At 35.6% G+C, this 22,160-nt stretch overlaps 2 protein-coding genes and 1 non-coding gene across 5 annotated transcripts; 2 read left to right on the forward strand and 1 right to left on the reverse strand.

Annotated features, from left to right (window-relative positions):
• The first annotated feature begins 138 nt into the window (after positions 1-138).
• TRNAK-CUU (transfer RNA lysine (anticodon CUU)) lies at positions 139-211 on the forward strand. Its single transcript has one exon. It is a non-coding gene; the product is annotated as a tRNA-Lys (tRNA).
• A 2,863-nt stretch (positions 212-3,074) lies between these two features.
• Positions 3,075-8,236, forward strand: LOC148919997 (putative disease resistance protein At1g50180). 3 transcript variants are annotated; one of them, XM_089044932.1, is made up of 3 exons: positions 3,075-4,356; positions 4,821-6,572; positions 7,544-8,236. In XM_089044932.1, exons 1-2 carry the CDS (start codon positions 3,309-3,311, stop codon positions 6,551-6,553), a joined length of 2,781 nt encoding a protein of 926 aa, XP_088901058.1. In that variant the 5' UTR covers positions 3,075-3,308; the 3' UTR covers positions 6,554-6,572; positions 7,544-8,236. The 3 variants fall into 3 exon arrangements, with proteins under 3 accessions (XP_088901058.1, XP_088901059.1, XP_088901060.1); XM_089044933.1 differs by having other exon boundaries at positions 5,085-6,572; XM_089044934.1 differs by having other exon boundaries at positions 5,145-6,572.
• Positions 8,237-10,723: 2,487 nt separating this feature from the next.
• LOC103323779 (Haloacid dehalogenase-like hydrolase (HAD) superfamily protein) lies at positions 10,724-14,350 on the reverse strand. Its single transcript, XM_008225791.3, has 5 exons — positions 13,897-14,350; positions 13,428-13,470; positions 12,768-12,828; positions 11,885-12,019; positions 10,724-11,624 (listed from the first exon to the last, which is right to left on the reverse strand). Exons 1-5 carry the CDS (start codon positions 14,249-14,251, stop codon positions 11,460-11,462), a joined length of 759 nt encoding a protein of 252 aa, XP_008224013.2. The 5' UTR covers positions 14,252-14,350; the 3' UTR covers positions 10,724-11,459.
• Between the last annotated feature and the right edge of the window lie 7,810 nt (positions 14,351-22,160).

Here is a 22,160-nt window from a genome sequence, read left to right on the forward strand (position 1 = left end):
CATATAGAGAGGAAGAGAAGTTTAATGGGTAAAACAACAGTCAACAGTCGACAGTTAAACAAGCCGTTACATTTGGCGCCACATAAAAAAGACACGTGCTTCAGTATAACTAGAGGAAAACGACAACCATAGCAACAAGCCCGTCTAGCTCAGTTGGTAGAGCGCAAGGCTCTTAACCTTGTGGTCGTGGGTTCGAGCCCCACGGTGGGCGTTTGACTTATATTTTATATTTTTGCTACTTTTAACTCTTAACACCACATATGTATGGGTTCAAACCATTTCCACAAGAGTAATTCTACACTTACCACATTATTATCCCATATTTCTATATTGTGATGTGGCATGTCCACATCATATGTCATATCAATTAAATGAATCAAGTGTATTTTAATAAATAACATTAGAAAAACAGAACTAGTATTTTATGATATGGTATGTACACATCATCCGCCACATCATGTGGTATAAAATTGTGATATAAAAAATGTGGTAAGACTAGTATTATTCCATACAAATATATTGGGCGGGAAATTTGATTAATGTCACCCAAAGCGTTTGGCTAGGTTCTTGGTAACTGGTAATGAGCTTTTACCAGGCCAAGTACAACACGAATTTTAAAACTAAAACAGGTCTGGTAGAAATTGATTGGTCTTCCGCCTAACTGGTTTCTAGTAGAAATTTTCTACTAGTTCCTTCCTCCTCTTCTTTCACTTTCAGGTTGCAGTTTCTTTGCTTCTAATGGTTTCGGGGAGCAAAGAGCAAGCCATACAACAAGTGCTGCAACCTAGTTATTTTCTAGATAATGCGTACAGACTACTAATAAGGCTTCTTCTCCATCGAATGTGAAGATTGTCCGCAACAGGTTTGAGGATCAAGGTGACTGGTCAAAATGTGCTTCCAATAGCGAGTGAACTTCCATTAGGGAAGACAGATTGAAATCTGGTTTGAAATTGACGTTGGCCTATTCTGGAGAGTCCATACCTCCCACTTACATCAAGCAAGCATGCAACAGCTCCTGCTTACTTCCCACAAGCCACCTGCAAAGTCAGATAACTAAACTACTGAATTGTAATATGTTCTTGAGACAAAAGAAAATAATATGGAACAGAAATAGATGAATAACTCTTTACGTGCAATCCTTTTCTACACCAATGACTTGGTGCATTTCAATATCCTTGTTCTAATTCGATCACATTGTCCTGGCCAAATATGTAAATACTAATATGAACCCTTCAATCCATTGACAACGTAGCGATATTCTACACTATGTAAGGTGGCAGGTACATTGTCTCGTCCAATTGACCTAAGCCATAATGTTCACCATCCATGCTACCATTGCGTAGATAAAAATTGCATATCTATTTTTTGGGTAGGGAAAAATCAAGAATATAATACGAAGAACAATAGAACTGACAATGGGTTTTGAGGTTTCTTGTTAACGAAAAATGGGCTTCATTTGGCCCATTACCTTTTTCGATTTAATCATATCCAAAATACTAACTTCCAATGAGGCCCTTCTCTTGTGCCCATTTCTATGCACCCAAACCAAACAAAAAACAACTTTCCCATTCCCATCAGTTCTAGTGTGGAGCCGTTCTCTTCTATTACGCGGACCGCCATATAAGAAGTTAGTTTAAGTTTTGTTGTCCGTTTTGTATGAAGTTGTTTGTCTGATGCTTGGGTTATTATTAGCAAAGGGAAGTAAAGGGAGGGAGGGTTAAATGGATATGTTATGTGTGGGTGGATGTGTGGATCTCTGAGTGGAATTTCTTTTGCACAATTGGGGCCATATGGTCATCATCAAAGACTTTGCCATACGGTGTTGATTGAGAGGAGGAGGATGATGATCAAGTGAGAAACGGGGAAGCTGCTGAAACATAACAGAGAGATTGCCCTGTTTACTTTGAAACTTGTGATCGAGAAGCGTGTATTCACATGGAGAATAAGCTAATCACGAAATGTCAACCTGTCCTGCTTCTTTTCCATCTTCTTGGTGGAGAAACTGCCAAAACTAAAAACCTTTCAGCTTTCTTCTTTTTGGTGCAAACTTTAAGCTTTCTTTGCTTTCTATTTTTTATTTTATTTTAAATTAGGTTCGTCAAGAGATATCTTTGTCATGTGTTGATGGGTCTGGTAGGTAGGCCTATGGTTGTCATTTCAAATGTGTTAGTGGAGGTCTCCTTTTATCATTGAGATGTATATCTTTCTGAGAAATTGCGTGGAAATGTAAAAGAAAGTTGCTTTTGTTTTCTTTTCAGAAAAGCACAAATTAAAGCACAATCACTTTGATTTCTTTCTTCTTCTTTTTTTAAAAGAAAGTGTGCTATCATTCCGAGTCGGGAACTATTTGGTAAAGCTCTCTTCCAAAAGTGTTTTTCACGTATAGATGATCGAACTCTGTACCTCACAGAGTATCCAGCTAACATTCACCCAACTTGCAGGCCTAGTCAGTTTACCACTAGATCAAACCCCTTGAAAAATGACTGATTTCTTTCGAATTGAAACTTATTTGCCTAAAATTGTTTTAAAACCTACAACATCCACCAGGGGACAAAAACGTCCAATTATTTTTAATCAGTTAGTCTTCTAGTTGACGTTACATAAATGTTTGCATGCTTGTATTGAATTTCTTGAGCATAAGTGAGATATGGATCAAGGACTTGCTTTTTTTCTGTTTGGTCCGACATCAAAAAAGGAATTAACATCAAAAGATCCCTTTAAGGTTTGAGTTCATTTTCAATATGAGTCATCAAGTTTCAATTTCATCATCTTGTTGATTGTATTGTGGAGGACATTAACGCATTGCTTAAAAGATTTGCCGCACACCAATTCATGCTACTTTTAGATATGCAGATGGGGCTGTTCATAGAGTATCACAATTATGCTCTACAGCCTCTACATAGAGGTGGCTCTACGTTTGTAGGACGCTATGTTGGAAGCTATATTTTTCATGTACCGTGGAGGTTATCTTTAAAATAAAAAATAAAAAAACGCAGCTCCAATAGTCCAAGGCTGGTCACATCAGCTTAAAATAAGGTTTTCTTTTTCTTTTTTCACACTTGATGATATCTCTCACTCTTAAATTATACAACTTGCATTGGATGCTTGTGGTACAATGGTAGTTGAGGGAAGGTGGTCAGAAAGAAAACGCCAAAGTTTACGACTTTTTGTTCGGTGGAATTGGACTTCATACATAGACAGAAAGAAATTGCTCTACTGATAAAGAGATATTCTCATCAATCAATCTAAAAACTAGATCTGGTTTACTTGTTTTCGTTTTGGCCAAGAGAGAGTAAGTAGTAGATAGAATGGCTGAGGCAGTTGTTTCCTTTGTGCTCGAAAGTGTCAGAGACTTCACCATTCAGGAAGCCAAGTTCTTGACTGGAGTCAGCCATCAAGTTGAGGTCGCACAAACTGAGCTACAATTGATGCAGGGCCTCCTCAAAGATGCAGATGCAAGACAAGGACAAGATGAAACAGTCCGTATTTGGGTTGCCAAGATTAGAGATGCTGCTTATGATTTAGAGGATGTCATCCAAACTTATGGCTTAAAAGTGGTTTCCAAGAAGAAAAGAGGCCTCAAGAATGTTCTCAAAAGATTTGCCTGCGTCTTCAAGGAAGGGGTTGATGTTCACAGGATTGGGGCAGAAATTGAGAATATCACTACCAAAATTTCGGCGTTGAGATCGAGTTTGCAGAGTTATAACATAAGGGAAATAAGGGAAAAGGACAGCAGTGGTGGTGAATCTTCCTTGCAATTGCATGAGAGGCTAAGGAGAAGTTATTCTCATGTTGTTGAACGTGATGTTGTTGGGTTAGAGTCCAACGTTGAAGAATTGGTTATGCATTTAGTGAAAGATGAAAATCGTCATCGAGTTGTATCTATTTGGGGGATGGGCGGTTTAGGGAAGACCACCCTTGCAAGACAACTTTATCATCACAAAGAAGTAAGGCAGCATTTTCATAGTTTTGCTTGGGTCTGTGTATCTCAACGTTATCAAGTAAGAAATATTTGGGAGGGAATTTTATTTGAAGTCATTTCTGCTACCAAGGAACAAAAAAAAGAAATGAAGGACATGACAGATGATGAAATAGCAAAGAAGCTTTTCCGAGTTTTGCAAAAAATGAAATGTTTGGTGATCCTTGATGACATATGGAGAATCGAGACATGGAATCTTTTGAAGGCTGCATTTCCAGAAGTGGAAACAGAGAGCACAATATTGCTTACTACACGCAATCAAAAAGTAGCCACGCTCCCAAATAGAAATGCTTTTCTCCACAAACTCCAGCCACTCAATGACAATGAGAGTTGGAACCTACTTGAGAAGAAAGCAATATCTGAAAGGGCTGATATCGGTATTTCCTCACCCTTAACTCTTTTCTCTTCTAGGTTCTTAGTTATAATTTTTTAATATTGTCAAACATGTAGCAATTTTTGGCAAAAAAAGAAGAAGAAAAAGAACAAGTAGTGATTGCAATTTTATAAACTGCCTTACTTGGTCACATATTTGTTAGGTAGCAGATAATTTATCTTATGCAATTGTAAATAATAATCAGGACAATGCTAGACAATTCAAAATTTTCTCCCAACCTTCTCTTCAATCCAGATTTAATTTTTGAATCTTCTCCATTTGGCATGTGTTATAAAATCCAAACTTATAATAGGACAAAGGATATTACTAAATTTCGGGATTTCACAATATAAATTGGCATCCTTTGCTATTTCATCATCTGTCATGTCCTTAATTTCTTGTTTTTGTTCCTTGGCATACTCATACTACAAGAATGTATTTGATTTTTTTTCTCTTTCTTATTTTTAGATTTGGGAATGTACACAAAAAAGAGAGAATTAGGAAAGAATATGCTTCGACATTGTAAAGGTTTGCCATTAGCCATTATTGTGCTTGCCGGAGTTCTAGCAAGAAAAAATACTGTTAGAGAGTGGGAGATAGTGCATGAGAATGTTCATGAATACATAAGGAAAGGGATAGGTCATGAAGAAGAATATGAAGGTGCATCATGGGTTTTGGCATTGAGTTATGATGACCTACCGTATCACTTAAAACCATGTTTTTTATATTTAGGTCATTATCCTGAAGATTGTGTTATTTCGGTAAGCACATTGACTAAGTTATGGGTGGCAGAAGGTCTTATCTTCTTAAGACAACAAAGACGTGGTTCGGAGAAAACAATAGAGGATATAGCACGTGATTGCTTGAGTGAGTTGGTGGAAAGGTGTTTGGTTCAAATGGGAACAAGTGGTTCAACTGGGACAATTAAAGGTTGTCGAATCCATGATCTTGTACGAGACATGTGTTTGTTAAAGGCAAAAGAGGAAAGCTTTCTCCAAATGCAAGAAAATACTTCTTCTGTGGCAGCCGAGGCAGAACAATTGGGGAAAATTCGAAGACTTGCAATTTACTTGGATGAGAAGGCAGATAGGTTGGTTTCTTCAAGAGATGAAACAAATGGGCACGTAAGGTCTCTATTATTCTTTGGCCTAAGAGAATGGAGGCCAAAAAATGAAAAAGGATTACTTTCTCCATTGATGGATTTCAAAGTGCTTAGAGTTTTGAAGGTGGAAGGTCTTTATGAAGTAGAAGTTGAGTTGCCAAGTGAAATTGGAAATATGGTACACTTAAGGTTTCTAAGTGTGAAGTGGAGTGATATAAAAAAGTTTCCGCCATCCCTAGGTAATTTAGTATGCTTGCAAACTCTTGATTGTCGTGTTCGGAATGACAATGTGGTCATCCCAAATGTGATAAAGAAGATGAAACAATTAAGACATTTATATTTACCCTGGAATTACAAAGCAAAGGGTAAGCTGGAGCTATCTACTCTTGGCCATCTACAGACCTTAGATTACCTTTCAAGTGAGTATTGTGATTTGAAAGATGTTGGTAGATTAACCAATCTTAGAAAACTGAAAATAAATGTGTCAAGCTCTTTGCAAAATCTGGAGGAAATCTCAGGCAGTACGCTTAACCGTATCCGGTCTCTAATTTTTTGGAACAATTCTGGAACGAATAGCAGTGTAGAGCAAGCTATGCAAATAGTATCAAGCTGTCGGGGTATATACAAATTGATGCTGACAGGGCCAATTGCAGAATTACCGAAAGAGCTCCACAACTATCCAAACCTCACCAAGTTACAATTGTCTAATTGTGGTCTCAAGGAGGACCAAATGGGAATACTAGAGAAGCTGCCAAACCTAACAATTTTGAAGCTTTTGGAAGAAGCTTTCGAGGAGAATACAAAGATACTGGTTTTCTCTAAAGGAGGCTTTCCTTCTCTTCAATTTCTTCTTGTTTTTTCCATGTACAAAATAACAGAGTGGAGAATAGAGGAAGGAGCCATGCCTAGTCTCTGTCGATTGGAAATTGAATTTTGCAGTGGATTGACGACACTTCCAGATGGGCTGAGATATCTTACTAATCTCAGGGAATTAACCATCATAGGGATGCGTAGAGAACTCCACAGTCGGATTCAAGAAGATGGAGAGGATTTCTATAAAATTCAACATGTACCTTCCCTTGTAATTGGAGAACCATAACTGATGCAATGATGGCAAGGTAATTTCTTTCCTTTAATTGTTTAATTTTAAAGCGAAATGGGTGGTTTGGTTTGTGTTGATCAGTTATAAAATGAAGCAGAGAGAGAATATTAAAGTAGAAAAGCCAACAGAATATGGGCTCCCTTGTTTAGCTATGTTTTCTTTGTCCATTTTTATTGCTTTTTGCTTGTGCTTGTGACTTGTGTTGTGAGTGAGAAGCTTAAAATTCCTTACTTTGAGGCCAAATATCTTATAATAATATTTGATTTGTTTTCTTTGTCCATTTTGATTGCTTTTTTGATTGTGCTTGTGAGTTGTGAGTGAGAAACTTTAATGTAAAAGCCAACAGGTTAAATTTCCTTATTTTATTACTTATAAACTTTAATATGATAATTCTATCGCATTCCAAAATCTTATAATAATATTTCAAGGCCAACAGGTTAAAATACATCACCGTTAGATTTAGATGTTCCTTTTGAAGTCAATCAAGTAAGAGTACGTTGAATATTTATGTGCATTTCAGAATCTTTCCATTGCTACGCGAACAACAATTAGAAAGCTCCAGTCCATAAGCAAAATCTTTTCTTTTTCTCCTGTTATTAGCAATTTTTACTAGTCAAATTGCGTGTCACTAAGTCAAATTGTTATTAGCAAGGATGTTAGAGATTAAAAAAGTTGTACAAAATGATGTGACAATTTATGTGGATGGTGATATGTATCATGTCATTTTCTCCTGTTCTCTAACAAAAGAAGAGACTCTTGGTTTTATGGAAAAGGAAGTAGGAGGCTAGAACTCACCTGAGTCTCATGTTGGGGTCATATTTATACATGATTTATCATGTTATTCACCCAATGTTTTGAGTTAGTTCTTGACATTTTATAGCATTTTGCTTCCATTTTCCCGTTTTTATAGATTTTATCTTGGTTGGAATAAATGTGAGCTAAAAGTGCATTATTGAATATAAATTCTGGTTTTGCTCATTTTCGTAGGTCAACTTATTGACCATGGATCACCATGCTCCGGTGCTCGGATGAGGTGAAGCTCTTCATCAAACTTGTTCCAATGGATGTTAACTACAACATATCCGAATTTGAGCTCCATTGAATCAGTATAGCCTAGTCAACAAATCCAGCATTGATCCTAACTCTGGAATTATGGTTTGGACCACCTTTATCTCCACTGGATGTCACCCTTCCTTTTCTACTTATTACCACACCACTTGGTAACAATATTTTACCTCGGTAAGCTGGGATCTCATTCTAGCTAGTTGGATCCCACTTAAGATAATAAAATTCAAAGAAATGATAAAATAGGGACATTAGCCCACCAAGCTTTAGGAAAAAGGGGAGTACCCTACGGATTGGTGAGTTGGCAAGGGAGAGAGGGCAGCTAGAGGGACGAAATCAGCTGATCATTCTAGACACACTGAGGATTTTCTGAAAAGCAAAGAGTATCCAAGCAAAGAAAGCAATACCCAAGAGAAGATGAAGAAGTCATTCCACCATTCAAGGCTTTTGTGCTTTCACCTTCACAAAATTTGTAAACTCTTTCTAGTTATATTTGTGTTTGTAATAAGCATGAAGAACTAAACCTCATAGCTAGGGCTTAGGTTGAAGTCCTAAATATGAATACTTTATTGTTTTGATGCTTGAGTTTATGGATTTCTATATGTTGTTGATGAATTCCTCTTCACTAAATTAATTTATCTTCGATGTATGTTTTCTTTGATTGATCACCCTTGAAAGCATACTTATTGAGATTGTTAGGATTATATGTATCTTCATATTTTCCTAAGGAACTAATTGATAGAGTGAGAATCATTCATGTAAATTGGTTTCTTGAATGCCTAATGTAAACATCATACTATCAGAGTTCTTGTGATGTTCATATTCTCTTCAAACTTAATGGGTTTCTTTATATGATTAAATCGAAGTACTAAACACACCTGCATTGATTGTGTAGGAAACACAAGTATTGTAGCACTAAACACACATTTTACTTATCTTAGAGAAAATTAATGCGTCTTGAGCCACTAAACCTGGTCTTGATTGTGAACATTTTCATCAGTGTATCAAGAATTCATAACTTGAGTATCCATAAACATGAGTAGGATTGTTTAGGGTGGATTCCTAAAACCCTAGTGTTTGTCACCATATTAAGTTACACTTTGATAATCACATGTGTTGATCTTGTTAAAAATTAGAATTCTGTTACATTTAAGCATTAGAATTAGGTCACTTGAATCAAAAACACCCCCTTCCCCTTTTTGTTTGTGTTTGTTGTTTGAAACTTTGAATGTTATTTTTATTGCATTATGTACACTTTTGTAACTGGTTTTGACATTTGGTCCGAGTTTAGTTCTTCATTTTTCCGTGCTGAATCCAACTATGTAAAGAACGTATAATTTGGACTAACAGTTTGAAAGTTACAAGTCAAAAACCGGACAGAGGTCGAAACTAGAAAACACATAAAGTTCATAAATTCTTCTTTGACCAAGAAGTGTTACAGTACCCAGGTGATAAAGAAGCGTTCCAATTACGATAAAGAAGTGATAAAGTGGTGATACATGAGTGATACAAAATGCTAATTGTGTTTACCTTCGGTTTCTTGTTTTGTTTCATTTCTTTTACTTTTCTTTACTCATTTCTATTATCCAATTTGTATTTTATTTTGTGTTGCGGTAAATAAGCGCTCTTTACGTACTCAAACTAGACCTTTTTATAAGCCTCCAATTCTTCGTGGGAACGATTCCGTATTTACAAATCTATACTTCAATAGATTCATACACTTGCGGGTATTTTTAAGGGTTAATGACCTAAATGGTCCCCCAACTATTGCTCCAATATCATTTTGGTCACCAACTAAAATTTTCAATTCAAACTTCCTTAAACTTTTTATTTTGTACCAAGATGGTCCATCCATAACAGATTCCGTCACTTCTCATCACGCAATGACCACGTGACTGAGTTTTGAAGGGTATATGCGACTTTTTGAGAAGCTATGTCGAAGGGTATGATTGAAATGGTCCCTCAACTATTGCTCCTATATCATTTTGGTCCACCAACTAAAATTTTCATTTGAACCGTCCTTCCACTTCTTCTTTTTTGTATCAAGATGGTCCTATCGTCAAAGTCCGTCAATTTTATTGTTATTTATTTTTGTATTTATCTTATTTTAAATTTTTTAATTATTTTAAACAATAGAGAAAAAAATATTACTTTTTAAGTCCATGTCATAAATATAGATATATATAAAATAATAAAAAATATATAAAAAAGCCATGTTGGTGGTGAGATTCAATTTTTTCAATTTTAAAATTTGGTACAAGTTCCTATAATAGTTTCCTTTAATTTTTAATTATTGTTTACTCTTTTAAAAAATTTGTTTTTTTATTTTTATTTTTTATATTTATGTGATTTTAATTAATTTAAACAATAGAGAATTTTTTATTATTAATTGTTAGGTCAGTCTCACGAAAAAAAAAAGCCATGTGGCTAGTGAGATTCAATTTTTTAAAATTTCCTAAGTTTTATAATAGTTTCCCTTAATTTTTAATTATATATTACTATTTTAATTCATAGAGACATTTTTACTCCTCAATTTAACAATAAAATTGACAGACTTTAACAATAGGACCATCTTGATACCAAAAAAAAAAAGAGTTGAAGGACGGTTCAAATGAAAATTTTAGTTGGTGGAACAAAATGATACTAGAGCAATAGTTGGGGGACCATTTGTATCAATAACCCTTTTAGAGGAGGATATTCACCTAAAAATACAGTTTTGTCTCTCGATTTCACGGAATAATACACAGACTTTGACGGATGAACCATCTTGGTACAAAATAAAAAGTTTAAGGACGTTTGAATTGAAAATTTTAGTTGGTGGACCAAAATGATACTGGAGCAATAGTTGGAGGACCATTTAGGTCATTAACCCCTTTAATTAGATAAGAAGCAAATTAATTTGTGCCAATTATTAATAACATCTCATCACCAATTTAGAGTTAGCATATATCTGAAAATTTTATGACACACAAAGGACAATATCAATCAGGGTTTTTATTTTTTTCTCTTTCTTTTCGTGGCTTAAGCTACGAGTACCTTGTGCACTTAGACAACGAAGGAAAGGAGGCTGTTAGATGGGACTTGGGAACGGAGAGAAGAGACTGACATGCACAACGCAGATCCCGGGTACTTGTTCTACCAATTTTTACATCAAGCACCTCATAACTCTGGAACTCCTTCACTTCTTCTGTTTCTGTTTTCATTATGTGATAAGAGCTCAGCACCAATCGTATATACATATGTGATTTTTGAAACAAAAGTTATATTACAACATACTGACTGCTTTTCGCAAAGTTCAGCACCATTAATATGATGAAACAACTTCAGCTTTGTCACAGAAACTACGATTGAAACTGATATCCCAGATGAAGCCTCTTTCTAAGTCATTGAGCGGTTTGGAGAAAACGAATAGCATTGAGGCAATCCTAGATTCCTCTCGTACCTTCACTTCTCCTGCTCTCGTTAAACCATTCCACAAATATATTGGGTGGGAAATTTGATTAATGTCTCCCAAAGCATTTGGTCAGGTTCTTGGTAACTGATAATGAGCTTTTACCAGGCCAAGTACAACACAAGTTTTAAAACTAATATAAGTCTGATGCAAATTGATTGGTCTTCCGCCTAACTGGTTTCTAGTAGAAATTTTCTACTAGTTCCTTCCTCTTCTTCTTCTTTCACTTTCGGGTTGCAGTTTCTTTGCTTCTAATCGTTTCGTGGAGCAAAGAGCAAGCCATACAACAAGTGCTGCAACCTAGTTCTTTTCTAGATAATGCATACAGACTACTAATAAGGCTTCTTCTCCATCGAATGTGAAGATTGTTCGCAACAGGTTCGAGGATCAAGGTGACAGGTCAAAATGTGCTTCCAACAGCGAGTGAACTTCCATTAGGGAAGACACCTTGAAATCTGGTTTGAAATCGACGTTGGTGTATTCTGGAGAGTCATACCTCCCACTTTCATCAAGCAAGCATGCAACAGCTCCTGCTCGCTTCCCACAAGCCACCTGCAAAGTCAGGCAATTCTTCATAAGCATTTCCCATATTTCTACTTATATCACGGAAATCAAGATCAGACAGCGACTCAGAAATGTAACACACTGCACAGTTGCAATGCAGAAGTTCAGGTTCCTTAAATTATATGATCATCATTCTTTTCTCTCAATACAACAAGGCCCATTTATCCTGGATCACATTCTTAAAGACGTAGCAAGAACATTACAGAAAAAATACTTTGAAAAGAAGTAAAAGAAACACAAGCACTCACATCATCTTTAAGGGAATCTCCAACCATCATTATTTCACTGGGTTTAACTTCCCAAGCTGAACATATATGCAGTAGTGGAGCTGGATCCGGTTTGTAAGGTCGAAATTCCCTGCTCAGAGCTGGAGAAAATGTCAACTGCAGCAACCATAACACAGAGAATAAGATATCAAAGTCCACTACTGAGTAGAAAGGAGATGAGCCTCAAACGTACATTACAATAAGTTTACTTGTGGGTTAGGCTGGAGGGCCTCAATAAGTGGGATGCATCAAATAGTAAGTGCGGGATATATCTACAGACATGAAAGATTAGTAATGAGCACACAAAAGATGACTGACTTCAGCAAGTAGCCAGATCAGAGTAAGCTCATCCATGATCATTGACTACAATAACCCAAAGAATTTCAAAATTGTTTTTCCTGTTTAGATTTCACCAAGAAAATCATTGCTAGAGAAGATGGGTTGATTCAGTCAAAAAAGAAAGAAGGGATGGGGTTGATTCAGCAAGAGCAGAAAGTATAAATTGGCTATATGAGGAACCATATTTTTAGTTGTCCAAGATCATATTAGGGATTAACAAAAAACTCCTTTTGCAATTTAAGAACAGAGGAAAAATGTAACTGAGGACAAATCAGAGTTAATGCATAAAGAGGCCCTGTTATCATGTTAACATTGCAGCCAGTCAACCTTATTAGTGTATACGGTTGACAAATGTTGCTTGGAATGTTGGATTCCTTCTCCATATTTATTGCCCAAACAAAAACACATAATAACTAAACTACTGAATTGTAACGTGTTCTTAAGACAAAAGAAAATAATATGGAACAGTAATAGATGAATAACTCTTTATGTGCAACCAATGACTTGTGCATTTCAATATGCTTACCCTGAACCGTTCATGAAATATATCTACTGCGGCCTTGACATTGCGTGTGATTAACCCCCGCCTGTAAATAGTACAAATCAAAACAATAAGCATATCGCCATACCTTCATTCGTAAATTCAAATAAAAATTCAAAATCTTGCAAACAAAAGAAGATTAGGAGCTTCACTAGCATGCATATAAATATAGCATACACTTCCAACCCCTAGAGATTCAACCCAGGAACTCAGGTTCCGCCCTTGTACCTAAGAGGGAGGAGGTGCCACTAATACTATTGACGTTAATTAAATAACTTTGTAACTTTTATGCACAGATAACAACTATACTCCAAGTACATGTTGATTAGGCTTGCAACTTATACCATCTCCAGGAAAATATAATAGGGATCATGGAAAGGGATATATGGAGATCAACTTGACAACTTAAATTCCTAATCAGGACAAGGTTCACTTGTAACCCAAACATTCCTCGTCTTATCCAAGGCAGACCAACTAATCACCTTTAGCTAGTACCGATAACAACTTGATTTGGCAGAAAGTAGGACTTCCTCTAGCCAATGTTCAAAAATCACGCAGCTATTAGTTAGGCATTTATCCGTACATACAACATAAGAAGGAACGACTATTAGGGAAGATAAAAACTTGACATGGGCTGAGAATGACCTTATATTCTTAGAATCTAGAAAACCACAAAGTTCTGCTGCACCTGCACCACAATTTACCCAAATGTTAATGAACATCTGTAAAGTGATGATGGGCAAAGGAATAATGCAATCTCAAGTCATAAGTTCATGCAAAGTATTACTCAAATTCTCACGCTAATTGTGGACTAAGCACCAAAACACTCACTACAGAAGGGGAAAAAAACACTCCCAAAGAAGCAAAAGCATTCTATTGTTCACAAAACTTCATCAAAATTTTCAATTTCATTTTTCACTTATTCACACCAAGGAATAAAAGGATACGCCACATGGAATACTTCACCCAAAAAAAAGAGGTTAGATTTACAGCTGTGCTATTAGCAACATAAAGTAATTGAAACCAGAGCTACATTATATTTTTTTCCTTATCCGGCACTTTCCCGGGAACCAAACAACAGAAAGCCAAAACCAACATAGAAAAACTCTCTCACCAGGCATGATCTGGAGGCGATCGAGCCCCTGGCTCTCGTAATCGGCAATAATATCATACGCCTTTCGCTGCTTCTCGGCGCTCCAAGTCTCAATGTGGTGCAATATATCAATCCCAGAAGGGCTCTCGGCCTTGATTCTGACGTACTCGTCCTCGCCGAGCACAGCTCTGTACATTGCCGCGAAATCGATGACGGGGACCGTTAGGGTTCCGTCCATGTCGAACACCACACCTCGGAGGCGAGCCCTGGGCGGGGCTGCGGAGCTGAGGGTGGAGAGATTGCCGGCCATGGGTATTTTGGGGATTTTGAATTTTGGGTACAGGAGGAGGAGTGTTCTGGGTAGGAGCAGGGACATTGGGTTTGAGTATTTGGGTTATTTGAAGGGAGTGATTGGATTTCAGAAGTGAAATTGGTAAAACTTTTAGAAGTGTGAGTGACACTTGGAGGAGTCCAGTTTTCCTGTTACCAAATCCCCCAGTTTTCCTGTTGCCAAATCCCCGGTGCCCCCCTATTTCCTCCTTGATATTGTGACACGTGGCATACCACTTAACAGCATTTTAACTCTGTTAACTCTCTTTAGCCCAATTGTTTTTATTAAAATAATTAAAAACTATTAAAATACAAGTTTGACACAAAAGCGATATTGCATTTTCATCTTCCACGCTACCAATTATCATACTAAACCCCTTCATTTTTTTTTTCTTCTCCTTTTTGGCTGTTGATTTTGGAGCCATCGTATGAGAAGTTTTTGAACAAATAACTCACATACCCGTTAAGCAATTCATTTGGTTTCAGTCTTTGTTTCCTTTTTGTTTTCATCTACTGTAGTATGAACAAATTGAAAATTCTAATAGGATGACTCCAAAACCAGCAGCCAAAAAGGGGGAAAATTATGAAGCAATTTTCCTTCCAATGGTGATTGTGAATTGAGACGAATGAGAGAGGAAGACTCACGAGGCTGAAATAATTGCTGGAAGCTCGTGAATCATCTGTTCGACATTGGCATTGGCTAGTTTTCATGGAAATTTGCAATATGCAAGTTCTGTTACAATCATCTTTTTCATTTTCTTTTCTGGAAAAAAAAATTGAAACCAAATGAGTTTAATTTACATGAATTGCATAATGGGTATATGATTGTCCCAAATTATTTGTTTAAGCGTTTCTCATATGAAAGCTCCAAAATCAGAAGTCAAAAAGGGGGAGAAAAATTATGAAGCAGAACCTGGCTTTCCTCACAAACCAGCATCCAACGAGCAAAAAAAATTATCGAACCAAATGCAGGGGCTGAGTTTTGCAGGGGGAAGATGATGCAAGGGTTGAGTCATGATACGCAGGGTAGAAGATGAAGAGGAGAGAGAACGTGTCTGCCTCAAACGTGTTTTTTAATTAATTTTTTTAAAATAAAAAAAAATGGGCTGAAGAGTTAACAGTGTTAAAATGTTGTTAAATGATGTGCCACATGTCACAATATCAAAGAGGAAACAGTGGGGGGGCACAGGGAATTTGATAACGGGAAAATTGGACTCCACTTGGAGAGCCTCTTCTTGGGTAATGTTTTGTTTGGTTGCTGGGAAAATTGGAGAGAAAATGAGGAGGGTCAATAATTTGTAGACATTTCCGGGAAAATATCAAATTTGTGCTTGGCCATTAGTGCGTGGTCTGTGATTTGTTGATCGATCTTGTAGCTTTTCATAAATATAGTGAACCATTGCAGACCAATCATACTATTTACGTACAGTCCTTTGTGCACGCGTTTGATTTGAAAATCTTTTCATGTCGTTGGCCGCATCATGGGGCCAATTTTGGGGATTGAAAGGGAAAGCATAACCCTCATGAACTGGTCTGGTTTTCTTACTTTGCACCATTGTTCACACATGTTCTTACTTTCCACGTTTAAAATGGGCTATTTTGGACTGACTTGATTTTGCATTGTCATTTTAAGCATCCCAATTATTTGTCAATAATTCATGAATTTTGTTGATTTGGAGACGTCCGATCAAATTGAAATGATACAAAGAATATTAACATGGCCTATTACGCAAGGATGTCACTCATGTATACTATTTATATGTTCCCTCCAATTTGGATAGAGTTTGGACAAGAGGTTTTTTTATTTTTTATTTTGGTGCCAGAGTTAGGAAGGGGTGGGGATTTTCTCAAACACACACTATCAATGTGCGAGGCTCAATTGATCTGAGTCAAGTCTACTTGCAGACCCCTATTGTTTGTTGAAGCTAAGTTTTATGTCTTCTGTTTTTTCTTTCCAGAATTTAAAGTTGAGAAAAAGGTTTACAAAAGGATTGGAGATGCTCTAATAAGTATTTCAAGCTTTCATATCATGGATCTTAACCCATGAGCTTCCTCGACGGATACCAACACATATGTGACGTTTTAAGATTTATGATTGTCATACCAAAATAAATAAAATTTGCCTTAACAGATGCATTGATCAACAGATTATATCCCAAGCTGCAAGCCCACCCAATCAATACTGGGTGAAAAATCAATGGTTCCGACATATTTTTAACCATTTGGGTGTGCTGGAAGATTACATTTGCACACCCAACTAGTGGAGATCGCCTTGCCAGCATGTGTCTACAGAGAATTTGGGCTTCTGTACTCTTTTGAGCCCCTTTAGAAGGAGAGCCCCTTAATCTTTGTTGCCTTCTTCGGCCTCAAGAAAGAAAATAGAATAAGGACTCTCTACGATTTTTTATGGGTGATGATTTTCCCACTCTCTTTTTGATCACTTACACTTCCTTTTATTTTTTAATAGTTTTTACTATAACAAAAAAAAGAAGTGTACGTGAACAAAAAAGGAATGGGAACACACAATTTCTAACCAAGAGAGTGTAAGTGGACAAAAGAGGAGTGGAGAAATTATGTTTTTTTTAATCATAATTTGAAGTACAAAATGGAGGTACTATTATCATGTATGTGTGGATATGACAACAATTTGATTTTCTTCATATATCTCGTTTGATAACCATTTTAATTTTAGTTTTTAATTTTCGTGTGTTAGAGCATAAAGGAAAATGAGAGTGAGAATAGGAGTAAGGATGAGATTGAGAGAGAAGATGAGAAGGGAGGAGTAACAAAGTGAAAACATTTTCAAATAGATTTCAGTTTTTAGTTTTTGTTTTCACTTTTGTTACTCATTCCTTCTATCTTCCCCTGTCATCTTCAGTCTCATTCTCACTTTCATTTTCCCTCTTTTTTCTCTATACTCTATCACAAAAAATATAAACTAAAAACTAAAATTGAAATGATTATCAAATAGACCCTTAATTTCTCTAGTTTTCAAATCATGTATCCTAAGACTGCCACGTTAAATAATAAATTAAATTCGGTGAATATATTTGGTGTGTTAAGCAGCACTTTTACATATAAGCTATCAAGTCAACTGATTTCTTAATGAGGCCAAACTACAACCTACTTTGCCAGTTGACATTACAAACGCAAAAGGAAGCTCGACTTCAAGACCCATGCACCTCTTGAAAAACTCCAACGACCTTCAAAATCTGAGTTTAATCCATAACACAAATATTTGTTCTTTTTAATTGTAAACATAGGTTTTCTTTCTTACTTCTTTTTTTTTTTACCTTTTTTTATGTACAAGCGATTAAGAGAGGGGAGCTTACACAAATATTCAATAGGTGTCTGGAGATTTCGAATATCTGTCTCTACATGGGTGGAGATGCCAACTAAGCTATACGTACCCCACTAGCCAATACAGGTTTTCCTTTTTACTTCAACGAAGACGCAATTATCTGCACATTGTCTATCAAGGCCTACAAGCAGGTTTTGAAGGTTAATTAGTAGATTCTTCTTGTTTTTGTTGATTAATTTAATAAGAGTTGGTTTATAAGCAGTTGACATTTGACCTGCTAAACATATATGTGTGTGTGTGACATAATTAGCCATGAGCGAGCAGCCAAACACAGATCCTACAGATTGTGATTGATGCACAGTTGACAATTGAAATGTTGAATATATGCAGCTCTATATGCATGACGTGATGTATTTCTTAAATATAGAATGCATCGAGAAAACACCACTTCTACTTAATTTTTTTCAACTTTGATGTCATTTATTGACATAGTTAATTGTTTTACAATGTAAAAATGTTGAGTGAAAACTGAAATATGAACTTTGAGGTACGATTTGAATCGTAGGAGACAAATAACACTTTAAGGAAACGATTCAAATCGTACCTCGAAGTCTTTCTATTTTAGTTTTTACTCAACAAGAAATCCTCATTTAGAATTATAGTTGCAAGCCTCGGATTGGTTAATCGCTTCACTTTTAGGTTTTGAGTGTTAGATTTCGAGAATAACCAATTTACCATTAAATGAAATCAAAGTTAAAGAAAATTGAATAGAAATGACCTTATTATCTTGATCACGAGAGTTTCTATAAATATGTACATACGTAGGTGTGACATAACTATGAGCTCGCTGAACATATTTTGTTTACTCCCAGTTGCATTAAGTCGTTGCATGACTTTGTCATAAACCGTGAATGACGTATTTACTTGACAGACATACATCAATAATGTATAGCAATTCGCAGGTAATTCATGGTTTGGCTGCCATGGATTGTTTATATCAAATAGAAAGCAAAATAAATAAATAAATAAATAAAATTCAGAACTTTCCTCATGGAGCTAAAAACTATCCCTTTTCTTGCTTATACAAAGCAACTCAAAGTTGGTTTCTTTTTTACGTTTATGTCTTTTTCATTTCTCCATTTGTTAATTGAATATTATCCTCGAATTTTCTCTTGATGTACGGATTCAAACCTTTTTAAAAATAAATAAATAAATAAATTGCTTGATGTTAGGGGTTACTTTCAACTCTTTTTGTCATTTATTTCTTTTTTTTTTGCTGGACTTTTAAAAACTTCAAAAAAGAAAGTCTCCTTTGAAAAGATACTAGAGAAAAAGATAAAAAAAAAAAGAAGAAGATGCAAAGCAGCTACATTATCATATCTTGTTGATTGGTCAGCATTCCTAAAAGTAAACAAGCGATGCACCATTTTTCTTCTTCTTATTAATGTGTGAAGGAGAATCTAAATTTGTGACATCTTAAGAGAAAATAGCATTAAAAAGCTATTGGTAATGCACAATTAAAGTAGTAGGGTTGACAATTTCATTATTAAACCATAAGAGAGAAAATCCTGAGAGAGAAAAGTTTTAGTCGCTTCCCGGTCGTCTTCATCCCTCTCCTCTTCTCCTCCTTACCCTCCTAGACTTTCCCCTCCCTTCTCCACCTCTGCTCCTTGCCCATCCCCTCGAGGCCTTTCGTCTTGTCTGAGTTTGGTAGTTGATTGGTTGTCTTGGTGATGACGTGATTGTAGATCGAATTTTATTTCTACTTACGAGAGTTAAAAAAGTTATAATTGCTATTGTAGTTTGGTGCATTGGGGTATATGTATGATTTATTCAGGCTTGCTACTTTTTTGCCAGAATTTATTAGGCCCTATGTGGCTATGAGTGGAGGTACATCTTGTGCGCTTGTTATTGATAGTGGAGTCCTTTACATTATTTGGATTAACCCTTTGTGGTTATTGTGCTTCTATAGTTGTATTAACCCATGGTTATTTGTATTTATATTGATCCGTATAACTAATGCCCTTTATGCCTAATTATAAATACAATTTATCGTCTTATTCTAGAAAAACATAAGTTGGGCTACTAAACCAACCGTAGCCTAGCCAATTCAAATTGTAATTAAAAAATCTTGTCCTTTAAATCATAGCCACCGTACGGAGACCAACGATACGTTCACCAACTTTCATTTGACAATCAAACACAAATCCAGCAAACAAACTGCATGAACCAAATTGAATCAAATTAATAAAATAATTGTTGGAAGAATCAAATTTTTAATATTTAATACCAGAAAAATCACGGCCACTTGTAATTGTTTAGAGCTAATTCCCTGGATTTTCGCCTTATCTATGACGAATCTAATCAATTAAAAAAGGTATCTGATCTGTTGGAGTGCTGCCCAATCCCTTATTATTTTCGTAACTAATAGTTAAGAAAAAAAAGAAACTCGTTCTTTACTATTTCCAAAGGTTATGAATATTTTTGTACAATAAAACTAGCTTAAATTAGTACGTTAATACATGTGAATGGATGCATTTGGCAAGTCAAAGCAGATTTATGAATTGAATTTGGGTTTGGTTTTTGGTGGTAGGGTGTTGTTTAGGGTATATCACATGCGTACATCAAGAAGAAGAGCTATAGCATCTGTCAAAGTTTGGCATACTTTGACATTGTATTAAATTGGATACACAATATTGTATTAAATTAAAACCCCTATAATAGAAAAAGAATACAATAGTAACATTGGAAATTTCATGGATTCATCACCCGAAAAGATTTCAGATATGAAATCGGATGCTGTTAAGAAAGAGAGCATAATCAAGATATAAACTCTATTTCATGTCGAAGCTCGTTTTGTAGAAATGCATCTAAGGCTAGAAGAAAACAACTAAAATTCGTCGATTTATAATAGAGGGAAAAATCAAACTTGGGATCTCTTCATCTCATTTGTTTTGTTATAACCATATCTCACTTCTACAAATGAAGTCCAAATATTTTGTGAGACTAAATTATTGAAATAAAATCGTACCCTCTTTTTGAAAAGAAAAAAAAAAACACACACACAATGGAAAAAAGAGAAAATAAAATTCAAAAGATTAGAGAAGAAACCAGTTTTCAAACTGAAGTTCCCATCACCACTAGCTGATAAGATATTCAACTTAAAATTACCACCACAGAGTTTCATGCGGTTGTCCAAGTACCAGAAATTCTTAAATTATGGGTAAAGGACAAGTTTTTCTGTGCCTTTAACCTTAATCAAATGACCTTTCATTTTCTCTCTCTTTGGGTAAAGTTGACGAAATGACTTTGTTCTAGAGAACGAAAGATTGCAAACCCAATGGGAATACAAGATATCCCAAAGGTACATACAAATTACAATGCATTCACACTTGAATCCATCGCAAACAACAACATCAAATGTTCAACTTTGCTTTATGATTTGCAAGTCTCAACAGCTAGACTAAATGTCTATATGATCCAAAAATGTCACTTTCTTCTTCTCCTCTTCAGTCAAAATTAAAATTCTACTACATACTCACGAATTTTCTTCAAGACGCGAGCGTACAAGATCATCAATATTCCGTATAAAACTTGGAAAAAAAACTCTCATATCATAAAAAGAGCAAAATCTCGTAAGGAGATTGTGAAAGCTTCGAAAAAAAATTCTTCATTCCTTTTCCTTCGAATAATATTGGAAGAAAATTCCAACTCAAGAACTACAACACACCACTCAAATATATTATCACTAAGTTATGGTTGTGGACATTTGACATCCATGACTTGATAGTATGTTGTTAAATAAAGTGACAAAAATAGTTAAAGCATAAATTCGAAACACAAGGATGGAGGCGGGCGGCCATACATATATTTGCATACATAAATTGTGGACCCTTAGACTTTTCTAATGCCAAGTCTACAAGGCAACGTTGAAAGTCGTCGTCAATGTCATAGACCAACCCACCACCGTCTGCTTTGGTAGCTTTCGGGTTTATGTCTTTCACACTTGTATATTTGACTGACCGCATTTCTTCTTTAATGCAACCAATTGCAATACCAATCGATTTCCAAGCCAATCTGCATCATTTATTCGGGGAAGATACTCGTCTACTGGGATTAAGAATTCTTACTTTCCGTCAAAGGGTTATAGCTCAATTAAAAGGAAAATTGGCTTGTAAACTATTGATTTTAAGTTTAAAATTCAATGATATCTTGTTAGTGTGTGTGTAAAACTCCAAAATACTCATCTATTGGGATTAAGAATTCTTACTTTCCGTCAAAGGGTATAGCTCAATTGAAAAAGACATTGACTAGTAGCTTAAGTTTGAAATTATGACATCCTGTATGCGTGAAACCTCAATTGTAGTTTAGATTATCGCTTATATTAATAATAAAGTATATTAATAAATAAATAAATAAAACTCATACTTTCCTAGTGATGCCTGTATTTTTATTTCTTTTCACTTTTATGAATTACTTTTTGTATACTCGTCAATTTGTGACTTTCAAGAAAAGAGACGAATAATATCCATCATTCCACCTCAAAATGATGATTTTGTTTTGTTTTACATAAAAAAAAAAAACGAAAACAAAGATCATCATTTTGCTACAGTTTTCATTTAAATTCCAAACTCAGGCTGCCCCTTCCCAATTA

This window comes from Prunus mume, linkage group LG2 (assembly GCF_029339155.1).
Source record: "Prunus mume cultivar Tortuosa linkage group LG2, ASM2933915v1, whole genome shotgun sequence".
Classification (NCBI taxonomy): domain Eukaryota; kingdom Viridiplantae; phylum Streptophyta; class Magnoliopsida; order Rosales; family Rosaceae; genus Prunus; species Prunus mume.

Bases quoted from the DNA above. Each gene is read 5' to 3' on its own strand.
- LOC103323779 (XM_008225791.3), bottom strand. From the start codon at position 14,251: ATGTCCCTGCTCCTACCCAGAACACTCCTCCTCCTGTACCCAAAATTC. The intron at 13,471-13,896 runs GTGAGAGAGTTT...ATTGTGGTGCAG, and splicing joins TCGCCTCCAGATCATGCCTG to GTGCAGCAGAACTTTGTGGT. The intron at 11,625-11,884 runs GTGAGTGCTTGT...CTGACTTTGCAG, and splicing joins GAGATTCCCTTAAAGATGAT to GTGGCTTGTGGGAAGCGAGC.
- LOC148919997 (XM_089044932.1), top strand. From the start codon at position 3,309: ATGGCTGAGGCAGTTGTTTCCTTTGTGCTCGAAAGTGTCAGAGACTTC. The intron at 4,357-4,820 runs GTATTTCCTCAC...TCTTATTTTTAG, and splicing joins ATCTGAAAGGGCTGATATCG to ATTTGGGAATGTACACAAAA.